At 39.0% G+C, this 14,416-nt stretch overlaps 1 protein-coding gene across 6 annotated transcripts in view; it reads left to right on the top strand.

Moving 5' to 3' along the window:
- The window catches only part of SLC1A2 (solute carrier family 1 member 2), a 77,167-nt gene extending 69,408 nt beyond the window's left edge, over positions 1-7,759 (top strand). For all 6 annotated transcript variants that reach the window (XM_085224577.1, XM_085224576.1, XM_085224572.1 and 3 more), the window contains 2 exons: positions 2,381-2,612; positions 5,815-7,759. In XM_085224577.1, coding sequence (XP_085080703.1) covers positions 2,381-2,612; positions 5,815-5,886 — 304 coding nt within the window. In that variant the 3' untranslated portion in view covers positions 5,887-7,759. The remainder of the gene's footprint in view (positions 1-2,380; positions 2,613-5,814) is intronic.
- The last annotated feature ends 6,657 nt before the right edge of the window (positions 7,760-14,416 follow it).

The following is a 14,416-nucleotide window of genomic DNA, read 5'->3' as shown; positions in this document are numbered from 1 at the left end:
GAAGAATTAGAAAAAATGGTTTGGGCAGCCAATCCAGTATTTTACGCATCTATCTTTGTTCAGTAACTCAGAAAAAGACTGCTTGAGTTCTGACTTTGCTCCATAGTTTAGATCCAAATTCAGAACATTCAGACCTATTCTATATCTGGGTGTTATGAGTAGGGAATCAAATGAATTGAATTAAAATGAAAAACACAGGAGCTCTTTTCTACAACAGCTAAGAAATAATTGCCTAAATGCTAAACATATCACCAACTCTCTGTATTAGCAGGTGTGCTAAGATTTTAATGTTTCTAAAATATAGTGAGGTTGATATACAAGGTTTTCAAACTTTCAGAGAGCAGGAGAACCTTTTTTTTTTGCACATTAGCATACTATATATGTGCTATTACATTAATAACAAGAGGGCCTGCCTAATTCAGTTCCTCTTCTTTCTGATCTATATTAGCAAGCTTCCAGTTCATATTTATGCTGGTTCATGGAAATTAGGCATTAATCCTTATCAGGTTTTTCAGAATTACATCGCAGCAATATCAAAGCACACTCTTACCAGATGCTGAGTTGGCTTTTGAGAGAGAGAACTTTGTCTTTCCTTTCCATTATTCCTCTCAGGGTCTGTTAAGAAGAACACAGAAGTAGTTATGTTGGGCAGGTGACTAGACTGCAACTTTCCTATATTAATTTTGTTTTCAAAGTTCCAAAAGCTGGAATTATTTTGTTGGTTATTTTAAACAAAAGAGTAAACTCAGTCTTACTTCTTCTTGGGTGTTCTCTGACCCCAGGGAAGTCAGAAGCACTTTGCTGTTCATTTCTGACAGCTATGACTTTGCCTGTTTGTTTGTCAGAAAGTTTCTGGTCTACATCAGCTCACTTAGTATAGTAATGCTCTGTAAGAGCATGCAGTTTGTATTACAGAATCTCTTGGCTAGTAACATGTGAATATGGGCTGACACATCTGCTCAAATGACCCATTCAGAAATTGAATCATGCCTCAGTTATATTTGTGTATTCTCTTCTCATTTTTTGGCAATGCTTATATTATCTCTCCCTTGTCTGGCGTCTTTCAAAATCTCATGCTACTCATAGAAATAAAAATGAAGCAGAGGTTCTTGGAGCACTGTATGGGAGGGTTCAGTATATTTGATGGTCTTAATTAAAAGTAACTCTTTAGAAAGTCAGTTTTTCCTATTCTGTCACTCTGACAAGGTTTGAAACGGTTTTCACAGGCATGGGGTGAGATCTGTAAAGCATTTGCATTCATGTGAGGCAAAACTGGAAGGATGTTGTTGGTTTATCTGTTTTAGGGGGGATTATTAGACTTCTTATTTGATGGAAGAAAAAAAACTGGGGGGAGCTTCTTCAGGTCAGATATAACACCAGAACTGTTAGCTCTTCACATCTAGGTGGCAGGTGTAAATGATTTCAAAACATGCAGTGCATCCTATCTGCAGTAGAAAAGACAGCAGGAGTGCTCAGTCCTGCAGCTCTCTGTAAGAACATCTCCCTTTTTTGGGAGGTTTTGGGCAGAAGTCTGAAATGAGGGAAGATCCACAGCCATGACCTCACATCTGACAGTCATGCTGTCAATAGCAGACAGGAGAAAGGCATCCTGTCTGGGAAGTGCCAACGAACATGCTTCTTTGTATTGGAGCACGTGGGCCTCCGCTGGCACCCTGTGCAGTGAGGGGCACTTGCTACTGACGTGCTGTCACAGGCTCATCATTTTGTGGGCTGTGACCTGTATTTGGCTGGCTCATCCACTGTGTGCTGCCATACGGTAGTGTGGGCGGGCATGCTGCCATCTGACAGATGACCATCTGTAAAGATGGTGCCAGCAGAGGAGCTGTGATGGCCTGAGCCATCTTATGAAGATATTTCAGGTATTTCATCCCAGCAATTTTCTCACTAAGAATAAGAGGAGAGTTTGTTTGTTAATCCATTCCAGCAATCACACACTTCATCAGATCCAAAATCCTTTTCTCTGACTGTGTTAAGTACCCTGATAAATTCAGATTAAACAGAGGGCAATGATGTGAGTCTGGCACCCTGACACTGAAACCTTCAGCTGCAGAAGTAGGCGCCAGGGAGATCTCAGCAAAGCACAGCTCTGCAGTTTGGCTGTGTCCTTGTGCAAACTCTTTGCCAAAACCCATGAGAATGAGCAGCTGGGCCATGGGAGTTAGCACATCCTTCCTGCCTGAACACGTCCTCTGGAAAGGCAAGTTTTTTCAATTTCACTTGAAAGTTACCATCTTTCTATTCTAAAGATGCCATAAATCTTCTGAAATAAGTGCAATAACTGCAACATTAACAGGGCTTTCAGGCCTGACTTTTTCTTCCTTTCATGCCATTCAGCCTCGTCCTTTTGCTTCTTTTATAGGGACCGGATGAGAACATCAGTCAATGTAGTGGGGGATTCTTTTGGTGCTGGCATCGTCTACCACCTTTCCAAGGCGGAACTTGACAGCATTGATTCTCATCATAAAGAGCACGAAGACATTGAAATGACCAAGACTCAGTCTATCTATGACGACATGAAAAATCATAGGGAAAACAACTCAAACCAGTGTGTTTTTGCAGCTCACAACTCAGTCATAGTAGATGAGTGCAAGGTACCTTTCACATTTATGGATATTGAGACATGTATATAGCAGTGCATGCTTTGTTTTATTTTATTTTTTAACCTGCATGTATTCTTGAAATTGTTCCGCAAATAACAATGTGACAACAAGCTCCATGAACCCCAGAATGAGTTTGAGCAGTTCAAAAGATGATTTTTGCACTCTTCTTAAAAGTTGTCGTTTGAGGAGAAAAATCATGTACATTGTTTACATATCAAAAGGCAAGACGCAGCGTATTATGGAATATGCCAAGACACAGAAAATATGGCATCACCTTCTGTGGACATTTACCTAATTTTCTTTGGCAACAGAGAACTTAATTGCCAACTTCAAATGAAGGGTGTCTGCAATCCAAATACAGGTGTTGTCGTTTGCTGATTGCCTTCCATGATATGCTGTTCAGAGATGGACATATTGAATGCACTTTAGCATCTGAATGCTCCTGCACTCATACAGCATGCTTACGCTTTGCTTCCATCGTCCCTGGATCATTAAGACACAAACATCATATTTTCTTTCTAATCCTTGCTGTAACTAACATGGATTATTAATAGAGATAATAATGTCATGATCAGAGCAAAGTGAGCTTGAGAAACCCCACCGGTTAAAGGAGAAGACAGCTGGGGTGGTTAACGGCTAGAAGTTTACAAAGCACCCACCACTAGGACAGGGCAGTTTAGAATCAAGAGAGTTTTTAAATAAAAAGGAGGAGAAAGAAACTGTAACAAGCTAGAAGTTTTAATTTCTTTTGAAATTAAAAATCTTTTGAAAAATAATTATTATTTTTAATTTATTTCTCTAATCTGATCCTCTACATTGTCTTTGACACAGTGAGCCTACATCAGCCATTTATCCAAGAAGATTTTCTTGCATCTTTCAGATGCCGCAACTGAGCCAGTATCTAACTGCGAATGCTTGTAGTAAGTCCTTTAGCTGATCACCATGTAGATTGGAGATAAAGTTCTCTTCTAGCGCTTTCACCTGTCTATGGCCTGTCTGGAAGCGTTCTTTAGAATACCCTTTTTTTCAAATGCTTACTTCTAGATAACGTCAGGCCAAACCTAAATTTCTAGTGGACAAAGTAATATTGAATTCAGGAAAACAAAACAAACAAAATACAACAAACAACAAAAGAAGAAGGAATTTACTTGAAAAGAAATATCTCAAGATTTTTTGGATTAATTTCTTTCAAAATTACTTATGTTGGAGAATATTCTAATTTCCGAGAGTTTAAGACAAATACAGCTAGCATGGATCATTCTGAATCGGGTTGATGGAGCTGAGTACTCCTTTCCATCTCTCAGAGATCCATGCCAAGCTAGAAAGTAATCACCCTTTGATACAGTATTTACTGTACTTTTTTTTCTCCTTCAGTTTCTCTTCTGATTCCCATCAGTTGAGTTATTGTTTTACCTCAAAGACATGGACTCAAGGTGCAGTATAACATCCTAAGTATGCTCTTTAGTAAAAATCTGGGACCAGTAACTTTAGTATTTTGCCCTTTTTTTTTTTTTTTTTAATTGTTTTATGGGCTTTCACTTTGCACTTTTAAATTCATGAACAGAGCCAGGGTTTACTGGATAGGGCATAAGACTGACTTCAAGTGGGTCACTTGTCTGTCTGCAAGCTGCTAAGAGGATGTGGTGTTACTGTCCAGTTTATAAGCTATGAACATATCCTGACATTTGCAAAGCACTTGGATGTTGAAGTGGTCTGCAGTTCCTAAGTGTTAGAGTATCAAAAGCAAAAGAGTATAGGATTTGGGGATTCAAAATAGCTGTTTGTTAAATCTGAAATGACTTCTCTTCATCCTGTCAAATGTACTGGTGGAGTGAAAAGTTCACTGCAACTCTGGTCGGAGTTTTAAAAAGCTAATCTGCTAGCATGTGCTTTCTATTTACAGTCCGTAGTATACTCCATGTATTGTACTACTAGTTTATAATTTTGCATGGTCAATGTACATTTTTAATAAGTAGTGTACCTTTACATGGGGGTAGAGTGGATGTTACTGCATGATGTTTTTGTATTTTTTTATTATCACATTTCACATGAATGACTTGATGTGATTTTAATGTCTGAATAAGCTGTTCATTCCTGTACTTGCGTGTTTTCCCCTTTCATTATCTAAGAAAAAGCTTGACTTCATTTCAAAATCAGTGCATTTTGTCATGTTTCCCTGCCCCAATGCTTCCATGCATCCAGTTTATCCAGCATGGGGAATTTCATCTCTGTCTTTAAGTTTTCATTTGAAGCTGAGGATGTTATTTTCAAGGTAAGTTAGGAAAGATTATCCATTTAATGTCAATATCCATTTGACATTAAAAGAAAGGTTCTCTCGCAGTTATAAAGATCTAGATCATTTTTATAAAGTTAAACCAACATTTTACCTTTTTTTTCTTCATTTTTTAAAAGTCATTTGTCTGGAGCTACCTTTATTGAAGCATGGGTTTATTTATACCTCTTTCTGAGATGCAATCTATTGGGCACTGTTCACTGTGAGTTGGTAGATTACTGCAGGTCTTCTACCATACTATAAAATAAACGAAATATAGCACAGATCTTTATGGGCAAGAGTCATGTGCTGTAATTTGTGTGAGACAAAAATAGCATTACTGTGGATTTTTGGTCTGACTATAGTCATAAAGTTTCACTACTCTGTAAGAAGTAGTGATACAATGAACAATGCTATCACAGCGTAACTTTTCTTTAAAGATGGTGTAATTGTAGATGAGATTGTATAGATACATATCTATGATTATTCTGGCCTTGTACATTTTTTGTATCCTTGCATCAGCTATCTTGCTCTGTAAAGGAGTTCTACTAAAAAAGTAGTTCTTCCTAGATCAAAACAAACAAACAAACAAAGAAATCTGTTGCTTAAATAATCCAGAAAAAAATTTATAAACTATAGGAGTATAACCTGAAACAGTTACTAAAAACAAAACTACAATAAAGGCCAAGAAAATAGGAAGCATTTTTTCTACTGTTAGTTTTTTCTTGTCAGCATATAAAATTAACAGGAATCTCACTATTTGTGAGTGTTGTGAATTCTGAATAAATATATTTTACATATATAATGAGACATGGTGTATCTAGTTCCTGTAAATATCATGATCTTCCTTATAAAAGTCATGACTTTTCTTGTCAAAGTGCCTTGGCCTTTAAGTCAGTTGTTGATGATAATTACTTGCAGGTAACACTGGCAACCAATGGCAAATCTGCAGACATCAATGTTGAAGAAGAGCCTTGGAAACGTGAAAACTAAGGGAAGAGATTCCCAGCTCCATCTTTAATAAATCCTGAAGCTTTCTTCTGGTAAAAGATATCACGATTAAGGAAGATTTCTCTCTCTCTCTCTCTGTCTCTCTCTCTTTTTTTTTAACATCTACAGTTTCTGCTTAATTTCTTAACTGAAACTTAGCAAAGATCTCATATAGTCAATGTAGTGTCTTTGCCAAACAGTGATCCATAACCATCTGTCTCCCTTGTGTTACTGTTTGGACAATGCAGCTGAAGAATACTCCATGCAGTGTGATGTGTTCTCACCTGCCTTCCCGTTTATTCAAGACGCAGAGAATGTAAATGCTGCAAAATGGAAAGATCATAATGCCAGTACGGCTCACTAAAGGGACTCAGGGTCACAAATAGTTACAGAAAAATATAACTTCATACAAGCCTTCTAGTGATTCAGTGACTCTTGTGGCATAATTGATCTAGTTAGCACTGTATGGCTGAAACAGCTTTTGAAAGTGTCCATAAAGTTTTCTATTTGTTACAATAATAATAAGCTCCTGACATGGGAAGCACTGAATTTTTGTGCCTAGTTGTACTTCAAACAGAACTGAGATCCAGGGGCAAGATTAATATGTGGAAGTCAATAAATGATCCCGGACCTTTTGTTAGACCAGTACAATTTATATTTGGCATTAAGACCTTAGATTTGCATGTGCATGCGATGTATTTTTATCAGCTGTCCAGGGCAGATGCCACTCCCATTTTATTAGGTCACATTTTATTGTGACCACAGTGCATCACATAACACAAGGCAGTATTATTGCAGGAGTGATAATTCCTAAATCCATAACAGTTGTTCAAAATACTGAGCACCATGGGCTCAATTATGTCATTCTTAATCAAAGTAGGTAGCACCTTACTGTTCACCCTACTCCACTGATGTCAGAGGGAGTCTTCATGGGGAAGGAGCAACTCAAATAAGATACTACTGAAGCAAGGATGTCATGACTGGGTACTTGATAATGCTCTGTAAACAAATTGTGAGTATATTACACTAAGTAATTGGGAAGTTTTGAATGTAACCGTCAGTGGCATGAAGTGTGTCTTCCAAGCATGTCGTATGTCAGAGAATGGCTAAATCCTGAAATTATTACTAAGCCAAATTCCTGGTTAAGGTTACTAGAATTTGGCCAGGGTTTGGACTGATGAAGAAAAAGCTAGAGTTATAGGATTTAGACCAATGCATTGAATATACTTCTGTCTTTCTCTCTTTTGCAAAGTAATGATTCATATAAATCTCTGTCAGAAAAGTTTCTAAGAGTACATGGCATCTGCATTAGAAAGATGGTGTTCTGTCAACATACTATAGCTTATTCATCCTATCAGAAGAAATTGCAGTCACAATAATCACCTTGTGTTTTTAAAGGTGCTTGTTAATACTCTGCAATTTTGAGACTCTGGTGAACGCTTCTCTACTACTAACAATGTTCTATAGCAAAGCTGAGCCAGGTGGGCCCTGTGAGGCTGTACCCACAAAGTGGGCCCTGTGCAGGGTTTGGAGGAACTCTCAGGGGTTCTCAGGTATGGTGAGCTTAGAAATAGCAAAGAGCTGAAACATTTAGAGACATGGGCCATTCAGCATCTGTGCTCAAGACCTGTTGTAGGTGTAAGCAGAAGTTGTGTGTTTAACTGTGGAGTGGTATTTGGCTCTATAGAAGCTATTAGAATATAAATATAATGTGCTTTTGCTCCTCTGCATTCATATAAAGACCTCTGAAAAAGCTGCACACGCTCTTAATTATGTGCAAGTTGAAGTTCACTGTCAGAGCACCCCTTGTCATGCATTCATTGGTGTGGAATATTTTTTTGTCCTTGTATTTTGTTCTCACAACTCATCACAATGATCCTAAGCAAGTCAGCTTGAATAATCTAGCAAGTATAGAACCTCTGTGAATTCTGTAGGCCTCTAACATGTATTAGAGGTGGATACCTTTTCTAGAGGTCTTGTGAATCATCTTAAGGATGTTTTTTGTGATGTACAGAACAGTAGAATATCCAGAGAAGTGGTAGGTAGGTGGTCCTCTCTTTTCTTTGGTCATTGATATCAAAATAACCAGAACTAACCTTCAGTTGCTGCTTCTCTGAATACATAAGAGAACCGATGTGAATACTTTAAGAAAGTGCATTTGTGATGGCAAGAGTATGAAGCAGACTTTGTTCTGTTTGTGTTGAACAGAATGCCTGGGTGTTAAGATTATCACGGGATTGGGGCCCTAGTCTGCAGGTGGAAACAACATTACTTGCGGATTAAGTGCCAGAGATGTGCCTGGGGAGGCCTGCAGGTGCTTGTGCTGCAAGCAGCTTGCTGACACTGGAGTGACGGGCCTGCCTGAGACGCCATATTTGTGCCTGGTTAGGGCAGTGGTGAACAAGGGGCAGCACCTGGCAGCTCAGCCCAGATGCCTGCTCACCGGCCTGCTCTTTAGAGCAGCCACAGCAACCACGGGTCTTGCGAGTGAATTTGGAAAACCAGTCCGTAGACTTTTAGCTGTATTTTGAAAGTGTTCGGTGGTTGGAAACAAAAAGGAATGCCAGCAATGAGTGACTGGGCAGCTCCTCAAAACTGCATATTGAGAAACACTTACAATGTGCTTACGCATATCCGCTTGGGACGTGCTGTCTTTTGAAGAGTGATTCTTTGGATGGAGACTAGGGGAGATAGAAATGAGATGCTAGAGAAACTCCACCCACAAGAGGGAAAATAAATTTGGGCCTTTTGACAGGACTGGAATAGCAGGCTGTGATTTTAAAATAGTGATTCTATAGATACAGTAACTCAGGGATGTTTCAAGAAATAATTGCAATCGCATTTCTCTACTTAAATGTGGATGTGGGAGAAGGAGAAATGTTGTTTTTGGTAAACTTCTCTGCTTTTACCCTGGCTGAATATTTAATATAGTGTTACTCCAGCACAGCACTGTGTTTAACCATCAAAAGCTTTCCATTTTGCTGGGAAAATGTAACTCATTCTTGGCTTGCATTTCTTGATTTGCTCATTCCACATGAGGCTGGGTTGCTACTTAACTAAATAAACAGAAACTAACCCAGGGACTGGCCACTTCAGCTAATGCAAGTTCACATTTCAGCAGGCACGGCTGACCACTGACCATTCTTTTTTTAGTTTCACTAGAAGGTGTTGATGAACACATTTGCATGTGACAAACCTTTTGTGTTTGTTTTCAGGGCTGGGGTGGCAATGTTAAAAGAAAAACAGTAGAAAGTGATTAGCGTTCCATACAGCTCCTGGAGAAATTAACATTTCTTTCCAATGCTCACCCCATGTGCTTCTCTGTCAGCTCCTTGTTGTCTGTGCAGCCGTGATACCCTTTGCCCTCTGCATTGCTGACAGTGCACTGGCACATGGAGAAATCTAAACCAGGTGAAGAGTCAGTTAATTGCATGCTTAATTACATACTTATGCCTTTACTTTGTGCATTCGCTGCTGAAGCTAGGTCAGCATTCTCTTGATATCCATTCACTGAAACTAAAGCACACACATGTTAAAGCTAAAAAAGTGGAACGCTTTCCTGCAGTTTTTTTCTTCATTTCTTCCCTTAGAAAACAAAGGCTGCACCAGCACTGTGAGAAACACATGTGGCTCTTACACATGTGCTTTAGATAGGTAGGGCACAAACCATGTGAGCCATGATGTGAAGTGTGCTTCTTCCATTTGAATCGGTGAGAAACTCGTTACGTCTTTGAAAAACTATGCTTGCTGTAGTAAAACCTGTGCCGGCAATGTTCTGGCTGCATGAAAGTTCCACTGAAATCCAGGGGAATCACGGGCTTCCAGGAAAGGTCAAGTCTCTTCCTGTCTCTGCTAAGTACTAAGGGATTTCACAATCCCATCAGAGGCAACAGTCTTTGCTGCTTAAGATGAAGGTGATTCTCACGTTCTCAAAGTTTTTGTTAAGATGCTTCTTTTTTTCCTAATTATCTTTATACTACAAGTCCAACATTGAGTTTAAAACTCAGCACATAAATAAGGATCACTGTCATTAAGGTAGTTTTTTTTCTGTTCTTTCCCTGAGATACTGCTAATCTTCATTTCTTTCTCAAAGCACATGGAATTCCATGTGCTACTTTAAAAGTAGTATGGATTTCTGATTTGTTTTCCAGCACTGCCAGTGCCGTTACATTTCTGATAGCTGATACTCAAAAGAACCGACTGTTCATATGAGAAACCGCAGCAGCAGTGTTTGAACAAATTTGTTCTGGCAACTGTCTGGATTGTCTTTGTTTCCTCGCCTTCTCTTGTGTTGTTGCAGCCTTGTTGTAGCAACACAGCAGTGATCGCACAAATCCCCCCAAAACACAGACAGTATTAAATCTTACCTCTGACATTCACTTCTGTAAATAAGTTTTAAAAGGCTCTGAGCTTTAGTACCAGGCTCAGAGAAATCCTTTTGTGGAGACATAAGGTGTAACTGTTTCTCATTTCAGTAGCTCCATTAGTCTATTCTTATTGCTGCATTTGGATTAATTTACAAAAGGCTAAATAAGGGCACTTTATAAAAATGTACTGTAATATTAGTCTGTTATGAGCCAGAGACTACCCTCAATTTTATTACTGTGACTTGTAAGGACCCCATTAAGATATTTTTCATATTAATCATAGTAGTGGTGTAGCTCAACTTGGCTGTTGTGCTTTCTTCCCTGCATAGGACTGCATAGGCAGTCCTGCTCCTGCTAGAAAACACTCTCTGAATGAAGAGCGATTTTCTTTTCTCCAGTCATATCGATGACTTTGAGGGAAAAATATTTACCCAGTTTCCATTGACTGAATAACTGGAAATAGAGGATGGCATCGAGTATTGGGGAGGAAAGGAATTACAATGCCGAAGTGTCAAAAGGGCAGTTCAGCTTTACCACCTTATTTTTACATGTTATGTTCTAGTTCAAAATTTACCTAAAACACTGTATTAAGTCCATTTTCCTTTGAAAGTCATTGATCTTACCTCCCCTCAGACAGCTTTCTGTAAGCCTCAGAAAAGCACAGGCTCCAGTTCTGCATGTCTTTGGCAGGACTCATTGCTTTATGCCGTACAAGGAGTGCCTCCCTCATTTTTTCCTTCTAATCATGTCTGGTATTAAATTGAAATCTGCTGCTATGAATGAGCTGAACTGCTGATGCCCGGGTGCTGATAATTCCCTTTCTCTTATGAATGGGCTCCCTGGCACAGGGCTCTGTGCTCTTCGTCGGCTGTCCCCACCATCCCAGCAATATCTCCCCTGGCTGGGGGAGACTCGGTGGCTTCCCATTACAGAGTCAATACAAATGCTGATGGGTAAGGTGGTTGTGCTTTTGCAGCTAGAGTTCTTACAGAAAACCCTTACTCTGAACATGAAAGAATCCTAGAGCATATGACTGAGTCACTGAGTAGGTGTCTACTAGCCCAAGATGGAACAGCCAACAAACTAACTCCGGATTTGGAGAAGCAGGAAGACTTGTGAGATTTCTTGCTTCACCCAAATCTTGATCCCCTTTCATCTCTATCGGTGTTTTGCTACGGAGCCAATGCTGCTGGATGCTGCAGCATCCAATCCTTCTAGTATGATTGTTCAAAATTCAGGAGCCCTGCAATTGTTTTTAAGGACACTTCGTGGCATACACTATTACATGAAGAGAAACTGTCATAGACAGCATTGCACAACCTGGATTGTCTGGTACCTATATATCGTTATGTACATAAATTGGTAGTGTGCAGGGATTTTTGTATCTTTCTTTTCTATTTCTTTTCTACAGTTTTTAAAAGACTGTATGCAAACTGTGTTTACAAATTGATTTTGCAGTCAGTATTGTAGATTGTGGCATGTCCATTTTGGTGTTATGCATGGGCTTGTGAGTCCTTGTGTACTACAGGTGTCCTTCCTTCTTGAAGACAATTGCATACATTCCTACCCAACATATTCTGCCCCTTTCTTAAATATAGCCCATTTCCTATGATCCGGTGTGAACTGTAGCTTGTAGAATGCATGAGAAAAAGCTGCATATGTATTTATATTGTTAAATACACTATACTCAGTACTGATTCAGTTATTAATATAGGCTTTAGGGGTTTGTACTTGTTCTCTGGAAACTACAGTGTAGACTGAACTAAATTACCTAGTATCTGTAATTTACAGACTCTAATATTTTCTTATAATATTTTCTATATGACCTTGTATGATAGATAGGAGGGTAGTCCTTTAAAACTGATCTTAGAACAAAACCAGTTTTCTCATAACATTTAGGGTCAATGAAATATTTCTGTGATATGCTTAGTGATGAATTATAAACAAAGCACAAAATGCAAGAAGCAAATAGGAATTTCAAGATGTCCTCAAATGCTGCAGTTCATTATGGAACAATGTTATAATAACCTGAACAATCTTCTAGATTGACTGTCTTGGGCAATCGCCCCTCATTTTTGTCATTTTTCCTTGTGTTACCTTTGCCAAATCCTGCAGATTTTTCTTAGGACCTGATCATGTATAACCGACTGACTCATACTACTGATTAAAGAAAATTGGACAGCTGGGTTGGCAAAAAATAGGTACCCAGTCCATCGTGCTACAGTGCAATGCACATGAGTTCAGCCTGCAGAAAGACTTCATGACTTGGCCACCTATCTTTGCCTTCTTGAAAGGGGACCAACAAAACCACCATGGGACCAATGCAATTGGGTAGCATCCATAGAAATACCTCCTGCTTTCTTATGTCTTTAAAGAGATCAGACACTATATTTTTTGACTAGGACAAGTGGAAATTTCTTCTCTTTTACTGCTGTCTGTTCCCATTAGACAAATACCTGTTGGCATTTAAGGCCGTGGCTACAACTATTTTTATTTACCGAACAAAGAACTGTTTGGAGTGGAATAAAAAAAAATATATATATAAGTATTAATAACAATTGTATCACATGTAGTTTTCTTTATGGCCAGCTAGCTCCTTGATTCAAAGTAAAACATTGAATAGCAAATACTACTGTCCCAGTGTAACTGATACTGGCTATCTCTCCACTTATTCAGAACTCTGTGGGGCCGTGTTATTCTGCTGAGGTTTTGGAGTCTAAATTTCTAGTAGATAGACATGTAGGAAGTGTGTTGATGTACCCTTGTATTATAATCTCTTTCTTGTACTTTAGATCACTTGTACCAGGTATTAATAAGAACTGCAGGTAGAATAGTTCCAATAGCTGTAAAACCTTATTGTTACCAGTTTTGACATTTTGTTGAAGCATGATGTCCAGTGCCTCTCTGCACTTAGTGTAGATAATGTAGCTATCAATGTGTAATTTCAGTGAAATGGTGTATACAGTATGGGTAGTGGTGCATTAATTTAATTTAATTGGTCATTGTGTACTGAGCCATAGTAGGAAATTAGGCTGACTTTCAAAATTCTGTTCTACTTTTGGGTTTTGTTCTCCTGTATGGCTTCATTTTCATTCTGGCCATTCAACTGAGTCAGTTTCATAGCTTAGTAGCTGCTTTATCAGTTGATTATGGACTATCCTGTTCTGATAACATTCAGAATAATATATGCAGCCAACTTATTGTAAATATGTTGTTCTAGTTTTCAGCTCTCTAACTGGCATGGTACATGTCAGTACCTGCATGTGTGTGTTTCCCTGGTAGTGAGAGAAAGTGATGCCAGCATCAATGTGCTGGCTCATGAGTGCACTTGTTAAGATACTAAGAACTAATGCACACATGGAGTGATTCATTTTTTTGTTTTCTTCTTGTTTGCTTGACATGTTGGGACTCTAGCACAAGAAGTTCAGTAAGTCACTGTTTAAATTAGCACAAGCAAGGGGAAAACCAATTTTTCCTGCTAGGTGCCCTCTCTGCTACTTGTGCAGTGTGTGACTCATGGGCAAGGATCCACTGCTTCTGACACTGTTTGAAAAGGATATTGATAGGAAAATATGCTAGAAACTGCTGGAAATAAGTGCAGAGCTAAGTGCTTCTTGAACCACTGTGATTGAAGTCCAGGGGACTGTTTTTTACAAGAAGTAGGTCTGATCATACAGCAGACATGGGAACTATGTATTCAGTGGCAAAATTCTTCAGAACTAAGAGCTACGATTGAGATCTGTAAGAAAGTGACTTTTCTGGGACGGAAGCTGAAGGTGGTTCTGAAAGAAACAAAAGCTGGTTCATGCCCAAGGTACCTGAGCCTGGTTCTCATAAATATGTTGTTGCCCCATTAAGTGGAAAGTGACCAAAATCAAGTCCCAAAGCACAGGAAGTATCCTTCTTGATGAGTCCTCCTACGGTGTTTCAGTGTGAATCACAATGTACAGGATGACGCAGCCTCCTCCTGCTGCTGATACCCTTTGTCTCCTCTTAAAAGTGGAGGAGAGTCACGAGATGGAATATTTTCATATGTTTCACCTGAAAGAAATAAAAAGCAATAGGAATGGAATTGGTTCTTTTTGTTTCTCTCAAGAAGTTCCCCAGATTTTGAAACATACTGTACAGTAACTATAGCACACTGTATTAACTAATGAATGCAGATG

Source organism: Meleagris gallopavo, chromosome 5 (genome assembly GCF_905368555.1).
Source record: "Meleagris gallopavo chromosome 5, MGAL_WU_HG_1.1, whole genome shotgun sequence".
Lineage (NCBI taxonomy): Eukaryota > Metazoa > Chordata > Aves > Galliformes > Phasianidae > Meleagris > Meleagris gallopavo.
Note: the sequence above shows the minus strand (reverse complement) of the source record. Positions and strands in the feature narration are given on the sequence as shown.